Consider the following 16,927-nt stretch of genomic DNA (forward strand, 5'->3'; position numbering starts at 1 on the left):
GGATTTGTTACTTCGGCCTAGGTCTGCCCTTCAAACTTCAAAATAGAATTCCCTACAGATCGACCTTTCAAAAGTGCTGAGCTGATTTGCGTGACTTCCGCAAGGCAGCTGAGCCATGACCGCTGCTGCGCCGCCGCCGCGCGTTCTGCATGGCTGCTGCGCGCTTCGCGGACACAGCAGCATTGTGATTATATGCTGCATGGTTGGATGCATCATGCTGCGTGCAACGTGAGCCTCCGCGCGCCTTACTGGTGCATACGCGTGATCGACGGCGTCCGCGGGCTTCACGGTGTAGCTGCATGTACGAGCATGGATCGAGCATCGAGGCCCTCACGGAAACATTCAAATGGATAGTCTGGAGACCAAGCGGTGGTTCACCGCAGTAGGCTACGCCACTCGCACGACGACCACCTTTTGAGCACCAGGTCTTGTCTTACCTTTGGCCATCACATTCATCCACCTGACCAATCTGGCGTCCTACGCACAAAGTGTGTTCCCAGCGGCCATCGACGTAGCGTCGCCATCCTGTCAGGCATTCACGTTGCGGCGCTGCAGCCACAACTTGTCCCGGACGCGCCCAAGCGAAACCTCTCACGAAAGCGTGCCCAAGCTCAAGTCGCGCTTCTCTTGCTTTTGCTGGATAGCTGAATCTACTTGGATTGACATCGAGGGGCTACCTCAATTCTCCTGCTATTTGCGCCGCTCGAGGTTCCGAAACGAACGAGCAGCAAGCTCTGACGCTCAGTTGGCTCCATCTCACCGATCTGCGTACACAGCGCCTTCTAAAAGCTAGACACAGCCCTCGGTGCTTATCATCCGGCAGCTGAGAGCTTAGCGGAAGCGTCGCGACACCCGGTTCCACGCAATCAAACAGTATCTGGCAGCCTGCTCAGCACCGCCGACGGACAAACACTCAGCAGCGAAGCTTTGCGGGCCAAAGTCTATATACTCAGTCACCTCGCACATCCATTTGCGAGCAGAACCTTTCCTCGCCACCAGTACCTGCTGTGCTTCGGACTCGATCCATCCAGCCTCCCTACACCCTCTGCAACCCTATCAACTTCGACGATGCATGCGCCTGTCTCGCAAGACTTGCCCTTTGCAGATAGCTTTGCAGACAGGTCGTTCGAACGACGTCGTGCTGTGACCTAGCCGACGAACAAGCACGCGCTTCACAAGCCTGCCATTTCTTTCTTAAATCAGAGTCAGTTCACAAGGCACGCTTTGAGCAGAAACCATTGACCTCCCTCTCAAGCACAGTCCGCGCCCTCCTCGAGCACGCTCCGACTACGCTACAGAAAGGCCGAAATGTCGCACCCACTATCATCTGCGACGATGACTTCGCCACTCATGATGCAGATTAGCGAAGGCGAGGATCTGATCAACCCATCAAAGAGCGCGGCCCATCAGAGTGACAGAATACATCTTCATGGTCGCCACCCGCATCATCCTCATAGGCAAGATGTCGCGACCAGACCGCCGCGCGGCCCTGCCAACCCCGGCGGTGGTGATGACATTGCCAACATGATGGTCTCGTATAGGAGACGACAAGCGCGAGGCGATCCGGAGGACGCTTCACACGCACGCGGCGAAGGGCGGGAGGGAAGTGGTGGACCCCGTCGAGGTGGCAGAATCCGCGAGCGAGAGCGCGAAGCAGCGGAAGCTCGTAGGGAACGAAATGTGATTCTCGGCGCCGCTACCACCGAGGACCAGGTCAGGTTCATGTCACGCGCGTCGGAGAATCCAACTGGACGGTCGTCCGGCAATCGCCTGTTTGATCCCGAACATGATGCCATTCCTCGCGCCCCAGCGGCCGATGACCATCGTCGGCAAGAGCGCAGAGACAGAGAGCGCCCACTCGCTGACGAGAGAAGGCGCCAGCATGAAGCTCGAGCCCAAAATACCGAAACTTCCAGCGCTCGCCATCCTCCAGGGCAAAGTAGCGCCCCACAGAGACACCATGAACATCGGCATCAGGAGCATGCGGGCTCTGCATCGAGATCAAGAGGCAGACGAGATGACGACTTCGGTCATCGTCATCGCCACGAGTCTCGACGCGACGACGCGAGCCAGACTGACAGCAATCGCGGACCTCAGGTGGGGGGTACGAGAGGCGGAGCAGGTCAGCTCTTTGACCCACGTAGAGACGACCCGGTTAAGTTTGCCGCGGCCAGCAAACGTCCACCAGCTGCGTCATCTGGCCCTAGCATTTTGAGCGCCAGTCAGGCGGCTGCCGGTGCTCCTGGTCAAAGCGAGGCCAGCGCGACGTCTGTCTCGGATGCGAAGAGCTTGAGCAGCGCACCTCCGAGCACCAATGCTCCATCCGTCACTTCATCACAAGCTTCGCGAGAGCGTCGCAGACGACGCGGCGCAGCGCCATCCGAGAATTCAGAGGCAGACGAAGGTCAAGCCGGCGCCAGGCAAAGCAGCCACACGCAAACCAACAAGTACGTATCCGATGCCAAATCATTGCTGAAAGAGATATCGACGCTAGAGAGTCAGCTCAAAGATGAGCATGCAGCAGCCAGACAAGCCGATGAGGGCAGAGCGCGCGGGTCTGCCCCAAGAGGCCGACTGCACGACGGCAGCGTCGATCATGATTTCTGGTTGAAGCTGGCTGCTGAGCACAAAAGGCTGGCGGAGCAGCATGCGGCATTCATGGACAAGACACTTCGACCAGGCTTGCCAGCTTCTTTACAGAACATGCCACTTTCCTGTCGGATCCCAAAGAGACTCTGGGAGACGGGCGTTCAGCCTATGCTGGAGCGTCTGCTACACGCTCTGCCCATCAGTTCGACATCAGCTACCTCAGCGGATGTAAGCGAGTCCACACAGGCCGTGCAAGTGGCGCTTCTGGAGCACCTCACCGAGTTCGTCTATTTTGCATACTCTTTCTACACCCACCTTCTCGAGGTGGAGACGTTCAAGACGTTCCGAGCGAGCTGGCTCCAAAGCTTGGGAGATCTCGCTCGGTATCGGATGGCTGTCGCTGGCCTTTCCGCCAGGCATGGTGCAACTTCTGGTAATATTAGGAACAAGGCTGGCCGAAGTACGGTGCAGCGTGCCGAAGGGACCGAAGAGGACTCCGCGAATGCTCGACAGCCTGCGGATGAAGCGAGCGTCGGCAGCGCTGCCCTCGGGGACTGGGAGTTGGAGGAGGAAGACACATGGCGCGCTACTGCGCGTGATTGGTACGCGAAAGGACTTGCTGAGACTCCGGGTCAGGGCCGACTTCATCATTTCCTGGGCGTTCTCAGCCAAGGCGACGACTTGCGGGTGCTTCATCATTTCTTCAAAAGGTGCGTCGCTCAGACAGATTGTGTACGCACAGATTTGACACATGAATTGACGTCCCCGATTTGATGCGGCACAGCTTGTCCTCCTCGCACCCGCACCTAGCGTCTCGAGAAAGCCTTCTGCCACTCTTCGACCGCGTCCATCAGCAGCGTCGGGTTCAACCTGACGCATCTCCGATCAGCCTGTTCATCCACCTGCACGGTATCCTGTTCACACGAGTACAATTGGACGATTTTGACGACGTCTTCGATCGGTTCCGAGAAGCTCTGCACGCCCAGGCGCTGGACGGGGTGCGTGCGCTTCGAAACACGGAGCCGACACCTCATGAGATTCCAAATTATGCCTGGATGATGATGGGCACGATCAATCTCGCTGCGCTGCTTCAGTACGGTGCCGAGGACGCGCTGTTAGCCCCTAATGATTCTCAGTCTGCCAACCAAAAGGCAGAACAAAGAGAGATCCTGGGCAATGTCGCAACAGGACCAGCAGCTTCGCAGGAAGCTTCAGGCAGCTCACCTGGGTTGCACACGCTTCGTCTTCCTCAAGCTGCGTCAGTGCATGACGCTGAAGATCGAGATGTGCCGGTCACGCTACGTCATGCTATTCGACTTGCCTTCACTGTGCTCGACATTGTTGCCGCTTGCTCCATCGCGGATCGAGCGCCCGGCCAGATCGTGCCGCCAAATCCCTACTTGTCGATCATGCTTACCTTTCTGACTACCGCCATCAAGCAACCCGAGACTCTTGGCATCATCGAGCGACACATACCTTGGGATCAACTGGTGCTTCTCTCCAAGAGCGCCACACCCAACATCGACCCTCGTCGCGACATTGCCAGCAAAGTGGCCGGCGATGCTCCTCTTCCCGAGGACTGGTGCTTGCGTGGAATGTCGTGGGTAGGACGAAGGGTATACGAACGAGGTTTTTGGAAGTCGCAGGGGGCTCACTCCGCCCTTGTCTTTGAGTCTGAAGTCGATGTACTTGCTTGCAATTCAGCTCGCAATTCACTTGGAGCGCAAGAAGAAGCGATACTTGGTCTGGATGAAGGCCCTGATGACGAAGATGCACCAGCCCGTAGGAATGAGCACCCAGGTGCTAGTGGTCGAAAGTTGGGTTTGCGAGCGCTACGATGGCGTAGAATCTCTTGGACGCTCACTGTGCTGGCCAAGACGGTTCCTGGCCTTGATTACGAACCAGCTTTGGACGGAGGTCGTGGCGGCATCGTCATCGTTGATCCTCTTCGCACAAAGCAGCAGAGATGGCGCACTGAAGATGCTGAGGCCCAAATCCAGACACAAACCGCTCGTCTAGGCCTTGGCGAGGTCGAACCCTTGGAAGCGGAAGAAGGCGACGAAGTCGATGATGACAGCCCAGCCAGCGAGCTCGAGGAAGATGTTGACCAAGCTACAGACTCGGCTGAGATCATCCAACTCAAGGTGAGAATCGGTCGCATGCTGCGGCGCGCGTCAGTACTGCAGTGCCAAAGGCGCCGACATTCGGCAGATCAGGTGCGCGCTGCGTCCGAGGCTGATCTTGCGTGCTAACCACCACGGCTGTGATACGCGTTCTTTGTAGGCTCGGAGACGCAAGCTCAAGGCCATCCTTCGAGCAGCGCAAGACAACGCCCGAACCCGCGCTCCGGCGCCAGCTCTGAGCAAACCTGACAGACGTGCAGACAACAAGAAGCCAGCCGCAGCTGGCAAGAGTCAGATGCCTGGGGCGGCACTTTTACCCGGCTATTCGATCCTCGTGCTGGACACCAACATTGCTCTGACACAAGGAGACGTCCTTGAGCAGCTCATCGACTCGATGCAGTGGACGCTCATCATCCCGCTCGCGGTCATCACCGAGCTCGACGGCATCAAGAAGAATCAGAACGCAGTCGGTCAAGAAGCGACACGGGCTCTAAGCCTGATCGAGGCAAGACTTCGTACGCACGCGAAATTCGTCAAAGTGCAAACGAGCAGGGGCAACTACTTGCCAGACCTTCGCTTCCGCAACGAAGATATCGACTTTTCCGGTATCGGCAAGCGAACCGACGATGACAGGGACGATGGGACGTTTGCGCGCAGTCTCGACGAGATCATACTTCGAGCCGTCGCGTGGCAGGATGCGCATTTTGTCGATCGTCGAACTTTGCTGGGTAGTTCCGAGCCCACGAAAGCCGTGGCGCAAGGGACTGCCAAGGTTGCGCTCGTCACGTTTGACCGCAATCTTCGGCTCAAGGCGCGGATTCGAGGGTCGCATTCGATCGGTCGGGCCGAGCTGCTAGCCATTCTGGCTCCCGAAAAGGGCTAGTGGGGATGAGCACGATACTCAACAGGGTCCTTCGGGCTCTCTGTTGGGGTCAGTCTTTTTTCCATTTCAACCACGCTTCCTTTGTCGGTAGGCACTCTTTCCATTTGCTCACCAGGGATCGGTCCCTCATCCCGAAGCGCTCGCGGTCTTGATGCGTGATGCCGCACAAGCAACGCAGCGAAGCGATGGTCGACATCAAGTCTGCGACCGCGTTGCAACAGTCCCGTTAGCGAGACACAGGTCGATCCATCCGACGTTCCCTGCCTTGAGCACCATCGAGCGCACACACCCGGCTCTGCCTGGTGTCAAAGCCAGGTACACTTGTGTGGTGAACGCCGAATGAACTTATGATCTATTAATGTACATGCATGCGGTCAACGGGGAAAATTTGAGCGGTGTGTTAGATGGGGCGATTACAGTGAGAGCTTTGAATTCTGTCAGACCGGTTCATCATGATCTTGGTCACTACGAGCGCCAGGAGACGCAGATCGGGATGCAGAACGACGAGAGAATTGCCCTCGATGAGACCCACCAGAAGTGGGCTGGGCGACTTGCGTATGAGTCTGCCCGTTCCCGCCTCCTCTTCTGCGTGTCAGGAAGTGAGCAAGGGCTTCGTTTTCCTGCGCAGAATTCCTTGCATAGGCTTCGCCCGCTGGTTCGCCTCCCAGATCCATCGTGCCGATAGGCTCGTCGTCGTATGACCTAGGAAAGGGCAAATCAATGGACCCACGTGAATGCCTGTGCATACCTTGTAGACCGTGATGCGCTTGGCTGGTAGGGGAAGTGCGATTGTCCTCCGACGAGGTTGCTCTTTGCATGGCGGCCGAAACGTTGGCGCTCGCGGTCGCACTGGCACTAGCACTGCCTCCACTCGTACCGCTTCCACTGCCAGCGCCACCCCTTCCTCTACGGCTGCTTCTGCTTCCCTCGCGATTGAGTGCAGCGCCACTCGGAACCATCGCTAAGTCGGCATCGTAAGATTGCACCGGTCGAGCAGAGAACGCTCCTGCAGGCCTGGGTCTCGCAAATATCGGCACAGTCGATGTGACGAATGCCTCCGAGCTTGTGCGAGCCTGCGAGGTGTTTGCGCCGTCGTAGGAAGGACGGATGGGTTTGGTGGAAGCCGACATGGGTGGTGCGCTGAGAGGACTGCGCGTAATCGATGGCGAGCCCTCAGCGCTGGTTCCAATCGCTTGCGATGGGCTGCCTTCCGATGCAGATCCGCCCGATCCCGTGGTAGCTGCAGAAGTAGGTGAAGGCCTTCCGAAAGAGGCAGCCATACGATTTAGCATCTCGTTGATTTGGGACCGGGAAAGAGGGCTTGAATTGCCTCCTGCGCGGAAGGAGCCCCGTCGCCGTGATAGACTGCCACTACCCAAAGCAGGGCTAGCGCGCCCAGCGGGACTCATGGCAAGAGCGCCTGAGGGCAGTTTGGCGCTGGCAGAGGACTGCGTTGGTTCTGCCCGCATAGCGTTGCGGTTTTCAATCATGCGAACAAGGTCGTCCAAGTCGTCTTCATGACTGGCTGAGATCGACGACTGACAATCATGACCTGTTGTCAGCGTCGCTTCGCCACGTAATCCTAGAAACACAGATGGGCACTCACTCGATATCTCGGTGACGGCCGTGGAGACGCAGCTCCCATCGCAAAGCTGCCGATCTTGCTTTCAGATTCTGCGGTGCCAAGGCTTCGTGGATCGTTGCTCGATGGCTGGTGGTATGCCGCAGCGTATGCTTGACGCTGGTCGATGCGGGCTTGCCAACTCCTGGAGTACTTCGAATCTTCACTCGTGCCAGGTCGTGGTTGCGCCGCACTCGGTTCTCCGCCGGTCAGACTAGCCGAGCTCCGTCGAGGTCTGCCCTGCCGGTAGCTCAGCGTAGAGCTGTATCGCTGGATCATCTGCGGTCGAGCAGCTGTCGAGCTCAGAGCAGGCGAAGTGGAGGGCGCTCCCTCATCGTAGCTCGTCAAGGCTGGCCGAGGTAGCGCCTCGTCCGTTCGGGCAAGACCAAGGCCAGACTCGCCCGCTGATCGGCCTAGAGAGCGCGAGAATGGAGAGAAGGTGTAGGCAGGTCCTTGTGAAGAAGTGTACCCGTGGAAGACGGATCGCAGAGTTGGGGATGCCCCGGGGTTCATCTGAGTCTGGTCAAGCGATCCGCTGTCAATACTGGATGGCTGCTGGCCGCGCTGCTGTGCGGTCATATGCTGTGCTAGAGGAGATGGAGAGGACGGAGAATACGATCCCATCCGGAAGGAGGGAAACGCGGAGGCTCGCGTCGCAAACCCCGGCCGAGAGAGGGTCTGCGGAGTAGCTGCACTAGTGGGCGACGGCGGGCTGCTCTGCAGAGTCAAGATCACTCTCGAGAGTCAGCCATTTGAATCAGTGTCGATGCGTCTCAGCACCCACCCACCTTTTCTGAGCTGTAGCTGCTAAGGGTCCGCAACCGGCGGTCGCTAGCGCTGCTGCTTTGCCGGCGCTGGTGCGTCAAGAACGCAGCCTCGCTTGAGAGAGGCGCTCTGGTGTTGGCGGGGCTGGTGCTTAGCGCGCTGGCTCCACGCAGACTGGAAAGCCCTGCCACAGGTTTGTTGCTGGCAGACGTCCCAAATGCGCTTGTTTGAGGAGCAGGTGATCGGGACATGGCACTCTCAACAGAGGCAGCGGGGATGGTTGGAGGCGAAGGCGAGGCGTGAGAAGTATTTGCGATTGGCTGAGCTCCGCTTCTTGCAGCTGCCTTCTGATCGGCGGCTCGTGAAAGTAGCGAGCGAGTCGCGGATGAAGGGGTACTGAGCTTTTGAGGAGCTACACTAGGCTGACCCTGTGGAGCGACATGGCGAAAGTAGCCCTCGTCAAAGTCGGCCAGGTCGAGACCCTTTGCCTCCGAGTCAAGCTCCACCACTTCCACATCGAATCCCGTGCGAGTTTCAACGCGGAGCGAAAGCGAGCTGATACGAGAGAATGAGGTTAGGACATTCAGAAATCTCCATGGCTCTAGCGAAAGCGTGCGGACTTACCCTATTCCGGTTGTCACAGGCGCGAAGGCAACAGAGCCAGGTCTGTGCGGCCAATCAGCTAGCGCCGCTGTTGGACCAAGCACCGAAGGGGCCTCTTCAACTTCTCCAGCGCTGAGCCTGAGACCAAGGCGAAGCGGCTTGTCAACGCCGCTTCGCAACTTTGCTGTCAGCCCGTGGGCCGGCAAGCTGCGCAGCTTGGCGTCCATCTCCTGGAAGTGACCAACGCATGTGTTGTAGACTGTAGGAAGCTCTGGAGGAGCAGGTACCGTGTGTACACTGCGGGCGTGCCAGATGCACCATCCGAGGAGTCTCAGCACTGACAAGGCATGCAGGAGGGGCCTCGCAGTACACTCACTCGAAGCTCAGCCTCCATCTCTCCAGCACCACGGCCTTTACATCGCTCGGACGCTTGACTAGGACAGCGTCGGCCCCTGACTGCCTCAAGAACGCATTCTCAGGCACGAGATCGAGGTCTAAAATGACGTCCAAGATGAGCTCCGGCACGTAAGCCGGGAGTGTGGAGCGCTCGAGGGGCAGATCATCAAGAACGCTCGTAGGAATCAGTGTGGAGGGTTGGCGCCACAGGCGAAGCTCCTCCTTGAAGAGAGTCAGCTCTGGCGTCTCAATGGAGAACTTTGAGCAGGAGAGGGGGCTATGTCAGATGAAGTCGAGCGTGCAGCTTGGAGACCATCCATGTGCTACTGCTTACCCATCTGCTTGTGCGCTTCGGCGGGGCGCCGCTTGCTGCGCTCGGCCGATCTGCCGCACTGGCAGAGCCACTTCCAGCCGGTGTGCTGACATTTTCAGCACCACCGGCTGGCTCCGTTTGGTTTCCTAATCTCTCTGAGCATATGAGGGCTACAGTCTTGGTGTAGAAGTGGTAGAGGACCCCGTCTAATTTGGGGTGGGCGGACGTGACAGGCGAGGAGGTGGATGGCGAAGGGGGCGGGATCGAAGGTGTGGCCATGGATGCTCTTACCGCATCATCAAGATCCTTAGTGGTAAGTTGTTGTATAAGCCAAGATAGCGATTAGAGCCGTTGCGACTGAGATGGTCGAGCTTTGACTATTTGCGGAGGAGGATGGGGGCTGCAGGCCAAAGGCTCACGTCGTTGGACGCTGGACGATGAGTAAGTGCGTAGAGTCCTCGTACGCGTTGCAGAACGTCTTAGCAGCGCACTGATCGAGCTATTAGATCGTGGATGTGGTGATCGCGAGCGCCAATTTGCGGTGAGGGGGAATGGGAGGTGTTGGCTTTGATGATCAGGGCCCTAAATGAGCTGCGCCCAGCAAAAGGGGAGCTGAGCTGAGCACATCAAATCGCGCTTGTGCGTGATGCGTGTTGCTTTATCGCAGCTGGCTGCAGCATATTATGCAGCTGCTGAGTAGCTGAGGCTGACGCTGACGCTGATGCTGCTGATGCATCACGCATCACTCGCCTCACATGGCTTGCATGGTGTCATGCCGAACACCGATAGGTGTTGAGCGGCACAACCGGAGTCACGGAGGACGCGCACCACTGACCGAGATACCGACCAATAGCAGCAGGCGCCTCGTCCGCGTAGCGCAACAGCGTTCGTGATTATTCACGATACCCATTCGTAATGGTGCCACTCATGAGGAGGTGCTCCCTTGCGCATGCACATAGCTATGTGAATAGCGTGCCGGTACCTAGCGGCTTCTGCCCTAGCTCGATCGTCGCTGCGTCAACGCTCCAGCGGCAGGCGGGGTCTGGTGCCTGACACCGAATCTTAGCTCAGCCGGTTCTCTAGCCCATCAAGCTCGCTCTCCACTTCTCCCACTACACAGCCGAACAATCTCAGAGAAGCCTCAAGCAAGGCCGATAGCCGACAGCCATGAACATCACCATTACCTTGCCGATGAAGATCGCCTTCAACGCCTTGCTCTGATTGGCACAGCAGATTCGGGTCGAGCGCCGGGTCAATCGTGACATGAGCGATCATCACCACACGTGTGACCACAAATTGGACTGAATCTCGAAGTCTGTGTGACCCTCAACTTGCTGACATTAGTTCACCATAGCGTCCTCATCCGGCACGACGGTGGGCGGCAGTGATGGCGAAGAGTTGCCCTTAGGTGAGCTCGGATCAATGACCGTCGTCCTCGACCTGCGCGACCGCCCCCCTTCGAGTGGCACATCATCGTCTTTGCCTTGAGCTTCTGCAGCCAAATCAGCCAGCTCCTCGTCACCATTCACGGACTCTTCCGCATCGCCTTCGTCTTCACTCTCAGAAGGGGACCCCTCTCCCTTCCGAGATGCTTCGCTGTCCTTCCCTTCCGCTTCTTCGTCCGAGGCGTCAAGTTGCTTCGACGATCGCGCCTCCACAGCTGATCCGTCCACATCCTTCTCGTCGTCTTCATCGTCGCTAGGCGCGACGCGTTCCCCTCCGGACGCCTCGCTCTCTGCCTCCTGATCAGCATCAGCATCAGCATCCGCTTCTGCGTCCTCATCTTCGTCCTCCATCTCGGGATCAGGCTCGGGCACGGCAGGAAGTTCCGTATCGAAGTGATCCACTTCGGCGCGCGCGTGCAAGCGCAGAATGCGTTCCCGTTCTGAGAGATCGCGATGTCCGACGGATGCTTGTGCGAAAAATGCTTCATTTTGGCGCGGCTTATACTGCGAGCATATGACAGCAGCCCGCCTTTGAGCATCAGTCACGCTTCCGAATCGAGACGGCCTGGTCAACACTTACGGGTCTACGCTTTGCGCGCAAGCCAGCTCTCGTCTGAATCGGATGGTAGAAGGCGACCTGCGCTCGGGTCTCCTGCGCTCTCTGCTTTCCGTTGGAAGATGATTGACCAAGGGCGAATGCCTCTTCTTCTGAGCTCAGACTAGGCAGCTGACCATGAGGAAGCTGATATGCGGAGTTGCTTCCCTCTGCAGGGTCTTCAGATCCGGTGTGCTGAACCGACGGCTGCTCTGCGAGCACAAGAATGAGCTCCTGCGTCGGCTTATAGGGATCTGCCTGCTCGTAATCTCGAAGGAGCTTAAAGAACGTCGTATGCCTCGGGTCCTGCATCAGGGAAGTGTTTCAAGTCAGTGTAGTGCAGATGAGCTTTGCGTCTCTGCAGTATCATGGGAGCCCTCACAGAGGTCGGCTGAGCGTCGTCGTCGTCATCTTCGTTCATTTCCATCGGTGGCCCAACCCAACCCGCCTCACGTCTGCGCAGGAAGCGTTCTGTTTGCTCTCGTTGATCTTGCTCAAAGTCTTGAGGATCAGCATCGAGCTGGCTTAATCGAGAGGTAGGCATGTAAAGAGAATAATTGTCGAGAGGCGGAGCGCGCCCGTACTTGCGGATGAACATCGCATTGAGACGACCCTCATCACTTGCACGCTGAGCCTGAGGCGATTTCGAAAAGCGTCAGATTGTGTCTCTCTGAACTCTGCCCTTGAGCAGCTTTGACATGTGCACCTGATCACTGCGCGCCTACTTACTCGTCTGCCAGGCGGGTCCGCGAAGCGATAGACGCTGAAGTCTGTAGCCCAAGTCTGTTCATCTGGCAGCACATCGTACACGCTGACAGCATGGACATTGGGCTTGTTAGGGTGCTTCAATTCGCTGAGGGGCTTGCTTGTCGCGGAGAAGGTGCGCTCAATTCTGGCCCGTTGCGCCTCTTCCGATGTGTCGATGATCTCTTGCGCCACGCTTTGAGCGATATAAAGCGCAATCACAAGATGGTACAAGCATTCTGGTCAGCTTATCGATGCGAAAGAGCCACCTGTCTTACCCAGTAGGGCCGCCTACTCACGCAGCCTTCCGTTCTTTCTTCTGCAACTCTTGGGACGCAAGCAGCTCTGTCTTGCGCAGCCAAGTCACGTTGTCGGATGTCGCGAAGGCAGGTCCAACCATCTCAGCACGAACGTCTGCCCCTTGTGCACCGGCGGTTCCAGCTCTTGACGTAGCGGGCGGATCGGCAAGGTCCGCGGAGAGGAGCCACCTGTCCTCCCCGTCGAGATCTTTCATGTCCAAGGGCTCTCGAGAAACATCTTGATCCGCAGGTCCACCCCAGCTAGGAGCGTGCGTGAGCAGCGCATGCTCCAGCGGCATGCCCGCATTGGCATCCACGACCAGTGGGAGGGCATGAGCGGCTGCTAGCCTCGATGCAAATGAAGGGTGGGCGTATCGATTTGACGGTGCAGGAATACTTAGGAGCTTCGGAGCATAAGGAGGGAGCGGAAGAGGATTCGGATACCTCGTCCGCTCGATCAAATCTGGCCTCTTGCGCGACATTTCCCAAGTCACTGGCTGTTGCGATGATGCTGAAGGCGAGTCTTATTGGCGAATGAGAGCAGTACCTTTGAGCAAAGCGGACTTCAAGCTCAGACTATCGAGACAAGTTTTGTATGAAGTTATCAGCCAAGGATTGGATAAAGTTGTTGCCGGAAAGACCAAGCCAGTCCCGACTATAGAGTCGTCTATTCCTCGCGAAGAGCGCTTTTGGATGATGTGTGCGAAGTGTGACAAGAGCGACAAGTGGCAGAGGATGGGAAAGAATGGTGGGAGCTCCCCCAAGCAGCATAGCGATCCCAGAGCCGAGTCGTGAGTCAAGAGTGACCAGCATATGCCAATCTTCTCGCGTTAGCTGTGTCGAAGATCACGTGGACCAAGTAATGCTTCGCGCCGAGCGCCCAACTACAATAATTCAAATTGTTGTGAATAATCAATTTCGTTCGTGAATAACCAATTTCGTTCAAGATTCCTCTTGGCTTTGGTGTATCACTTACCACTCAGGCATCCGTACCACTCAGGCATCCGTACCTACCGCATTTGAACGCTGATGGGACGCTATAGGTGAGATTCAACTCGACTTCATGCAGACTTGCGTGAGGTGGCTCCCCGTCTTGACGCCCAGCCACGCCGAGCCCTTCGCGCATACGGCGCAGGGCTGTGCCGCGAGGGGAAAGGGGCGCGGCCGGACGATAATCGTGAATCGTGATGTGGGATGAGATCGACCTGCTGTGTACGCAACAGCTGATGCTTCGTGCGCGCGGTGCGGTCCCCGCGTGTCTTTTGGCTCGCCGTGCCCGCGTGCCCAGCTGCTGCCCACATGCACCCACGTCGTCCATGCAGAGCAGCCCAGGCGATCACGACCGCCTAGGCTCACCGCGAGATACGAGAAGGGTTGCCAGCTAATCGATCGAATGCATCCACTCTCTCCATCCACACTACCTCTACTGGTATCCTCATATCCACATCGTGGTCGTCGTATACAACCAGGCATCTGAACATCGTGCGTACGCCCAGTCCTTAAAACCTTTCAGGTAACTGGTACTGCAACTTCGGAGGAAATTCCGACCCGGCCAGCCTGCCCCGGAATAGCACCATACGGTTGCGTGCACAGGCAGCAGACCACCCTGCCCTCGCTGCTCGTCGCGCACTCTGGCACGATCACCCGGAGGTTTCCGGCTTCGATCTGAATCGTTCCCTAGACGACAGCGCCGCAACTCTTGGCTGCAGCAACGGCATCAGTCATTCACCAAATTGGCTTGCCACACACAGGTGTAGCATCGACGATCTCGCTCGCTACCTCTTATCGCTACAAGCATGTCATTGCAGAATACATCCAAATCGGTGCTCAGAGTTGGGAAGAACTACATCAAGGTGGGTCTTGTATGCAGGTAATTCTCTGATGATATGCTCAGTACTCACTTCGACCGTCTTGGCGATGCAATAGGGTTACACGGACACACAGAAGAAGGTTCGCGATGGTGAGCTCCGTGCCTATCGCTGCGTCGTCCTCTTTCATGCTTCGGCTGACATTTGGATTTTGGCATTTTCAGCGACGTCCAACGAGCCCTGGGGCCCTAGTGGCGAGCAGATGAACGCAATTTCGCAGCTTAGCTACAACCAGTGAGTAATCGAGCAACTCGCCCTTTGGCAGACCGAAATAGGATACGCGGCACACTCTCTAGCAGCTTGATCGTCTCAACGCGTACTGATGCGCTGGCGGCTCTTGCGCAGGAACGACTTCATCGAAATGATGGAGATCATGGACAAGCGTCTCAATGACAAGGGAAAGAATTGGCGACATGTTTTCAAAACGTTGACGCTGCTGGACTACCTCCTGCATGCTGGTTCCGAGAACTGCGTGATCTACTTCCGTGACAACATATATGTTGTCAAGACGCTGCGAGAGTTCCAATACATTGATGACTATGGCAAGGATCAGGGCGCTAATGGTGAGTCACGGGCAGTCGTGTGAAATGAAGCGGGAAACTGGAAATGGCGCGACGAGCTGGGAGAGTCAAACGTTTGGTGGCAGCCAGAGCTGAACTACCTGTGGATGATGCCGCTCCCGTGACCCCCTCAGCCTTGCGGCGAAGTATACTGATTAGATTGTTGCTGTCCGTTTCTCACAGTTCGCCAAAAGGCCAAAGACATCACCAATCTCTTGATGGATGAGCAGCGTCTGCGTGAGGAGCGCCGCTCCCGAGCATCAATGCGGAGTCGCATGACAGGCGAAGATGGACCTCCCATCAGCCCTGGCAATTTTGAGGATGATGAGGGTAGGAGAAGGAGGGCGGAAGCTGATCGCAGGCGCGCGAACAGGCAGAATCAGGAGGACGAGGAGCTGAAGAAGGCAATTGAGGAGAGCAAGCGCATGGCTCGTGAGAACGAAGAGCGTATCCGAAGGGAGGCAACAAAGTGAGTCTTGCGCTTCACACCCACGACCCTTTCCTTTATTGATATTTGGCACCGTGTTAACTCCAGCGAGGATGAGCTGCAGAAGGCATTGGCCTTGTCAAGGGAGGAAGAAGAGAAGCGCATCAAGGAGCTTGAGCAGCGCAACCAAAACGCGCTCTTTGACGATGATTTCAATCTCATTGATGGCCCTCCGAACCAGTATGCGCAAGGGCAGGATCAATGGGCGCAGCAGCAGCAATTTATGCAACCGCAGTATACCAGCTTCAACCCTTACATGATGCAAGCGCAACAGACTGGGTACAATCCCTTCCTGCAACAGCAAATGGCGCTGCAGCAGCAACAGGAAGCGGAGTATCAGCGCCAGATGGAGTTGCAGATGGCCGCGCAACAGTATCAGCATCTTATGACCCAGCCACAGCCCCTTCAACCTCAACCCACTGCGTTCCGATCCAACAATCCTTTCGCGTTCGGCCAGCCGCAACAGCAGCAACAGCAGCAGCAGCAGCAGCAGCAGCAGCAGCCAGTCTTCCAGCAGCCTCAACAGCAAGCACCACAACAGGTGCCTATTGGAGACCTGCTTGGCGGAGAGAGTGCGCCTGCGCCTGCTCCGCAACCTGTGCCGGCGGTGCAGACTCCACCTCCTCAGCAGCAGCAACAACAACAAGGCCCGCCTCGGGTCAAAATCTCGGACAAGTATGCCGAGCTCGATCGTATGCTGGCCAGCGGAGAGGCGCAGGATACTTTTGGAAATGTTGGAGCACAAGCTAGTGAGTTCGAAAAGACGCTTCTTCACGCCGGCGCAAACTGACGATCATCCAACGAATGCAGTGGGACACTCCCAGGGCCGAATGCCATATCAGCCGACTGGCAATACCAACGGCCAGAACGGCTCGGCGTCAAACCCATTCTTCAAAGTGTAACGTTCTGGCGTCTTCGTTTCGGTATTCGTACCTTTCAATCCTTTTTCCCCTCTTACTTTGTCACCCGTATCACTCCAATCGCCTCGAGGCCCAATTTCAATGCTCTTTTCATACCCTCTCCGAATGTTGTCACTAGCACGTCGCTCACGAATCTGTGATGGCGATCTCATTCAGTAGGACCGGATCACACATGAAGGCAAACCTCCAAAACCGCTACCGTTGCGGAGCAGGTGTCCCTGCATTGTCATTCACGATGCGCCCGCCTTTGATGACGCTTGCAAAGGACGCCCCGTGCTACAAGCCTCCTGATTTGGCGTGCGCACAAGGTGGAAGTTATCTCAAGTTGACCCCACAAGCTAAGCGGCAGGATTTTGAGTTGCTCGGACCGCCACAGTAGCTCTGCGCGCGTTGCAAGAGGTCCGCTCCGAGGAGTTTGCGTGGAAAAGGCAAAGCAGCTGGCAGGGTTGAGCACAAATGCGTGATGCAAATCCCATCGTACTCTTCCGCCTGCCGCTCAAGGTTGGACGGGTGAGAATATGCGCGCGATCAACGATCAGCTCAACGGCTGTAGTTGCTGATTGCTCAACAGAATAGGCGGTGTGAAGGAACGGCCTGCCACGCTATATAACACGCGCAGCATTGATCAAAAAAGAACGCGCTGGCTCCCAGCCGTTGGCTTGCCTTGCCGTTGCTAGCTTTGGCAAATGTGTGAGGGGGCAATGATGCGACACGTG

The 16,927-nt window shown here is 57.0% G+C and overlaps 4 protein-coding genes across 4 annotated transcripts; 2 read left to right on the plus strand and 2 right to left on the minus strand.

Moving 5' to 3' along the window:
- Positions 1-1,308: 1,308 nt before the first annotated feature.
- On the plus strand, positions 1,309-5,595 carry IE81DRAFT_348416 (hypothetical protein; the record flags this gene model as incomplete). The annotated part of the gene is made up of 3 exons (XM_025516255.1): positions 1,309-3,299; positions 3,374-4,733; positions 4,873-5,595. The coding sequence occupies 3 exons, from the start codon at positions 1,309-1,311 to the stop codon at positions 5,593-5,595; spliced, it is 4,074 nt and encodes a 1,357-aa protein (XP_025368527.1).
- A 64-nt stretch (positions 5,596-5,659) lies between these two features.
- Positions 5,660-9,922, minus strand: IE81DRAFT_324637 (hypothetical protein). The gene is made up of 6 exons (XM_025514290.1): positions 9,315-9,922; positions 8,961-9,238; positions 8,606-8,881; positions 8,005-8,536; positions 7,202-7,933; positions 5,660-7,133 (listed from the first exon to the last, which is right to left on the minus strand). Exons 1-6 carry the CDS (start codon positions 9,570-9,572, stop codon positions 6,033-6,035), a joined length of 3,177 nt encoding a protein of 1,058 aa, XP_025368528.1. The 5' UTR covers positions 9,573-9,922; the 3' UTR covers positions 5,660-6,032.
- A 537-nt stretch (positions 9,923-10,459) lies between these two features.
- Positions 10,460-13,236, minus strand: IE81DRAFT_342124 (hypothetical protein). Its single transcript, XM_025515681.1, has 5 exons — positions 12,377-13,236; positions 12,063-12,273; positions 11,716-11,967; positions 11,319-11,639; positions 10,460-11,242 (listed from the first exon to the last, which is right to left on the minus strand). Exons 1-5 carry the CDS (start codon positions 12,856-12,858, stop codon positions 10,634-10,636), a joined length of 1,875 nt encoding a protein of 624 aa, XP_025368529.1. The 5' UTR covers positions 12,859-13,236; the 3' UTR covers positions 10,460-10,633.
- Positions 13,237-13,688: 452 nt separating this feature from the next.
- On the plus strand, positions 13,689-16,311 carry IE81DRAFT_324639 (ENTH-domain-containing protein). The gene is made up of 7 exons (XM_025514291.1): positions 13,689-14,229; positions 14,303-14,336; positions 14,409-14,478; positions 14,590-14,807; positions 14,988-15,273; positions 15,340-16,040; positions 16,102-16,311. Exons 1-7 carry the CDS (start codon positions 14,173-14,175, stop codon positions 16,191-16,193), a joined length of 1,458 nt encoding a protein of 485 aa, XP_025368530.1. The 5' UTR covers positions 13,689-14,172; the 3' UTR covers positions 16,194-16,311.
- Positions 16,312-16,927: the final 616 nt, after the last annotated feature.

Source organism: Ceraceosorus guamensis (assembly GCF_003144195.1).
Source record: "Ceraceosorus guamensis strain MCA 4658 unplaced genomic scaffold IE81scaffold_44, whole genome shotgun sequence".
In the NCBI taxonomy this organism is placed as follows: Eukaryota; Fungi; Basidiomycota; class Exobasidiomycetes; order Ceraceosorales; family Ceraceosoraceae; genus Ceraceosorus; species Ceraceosorus guamensis.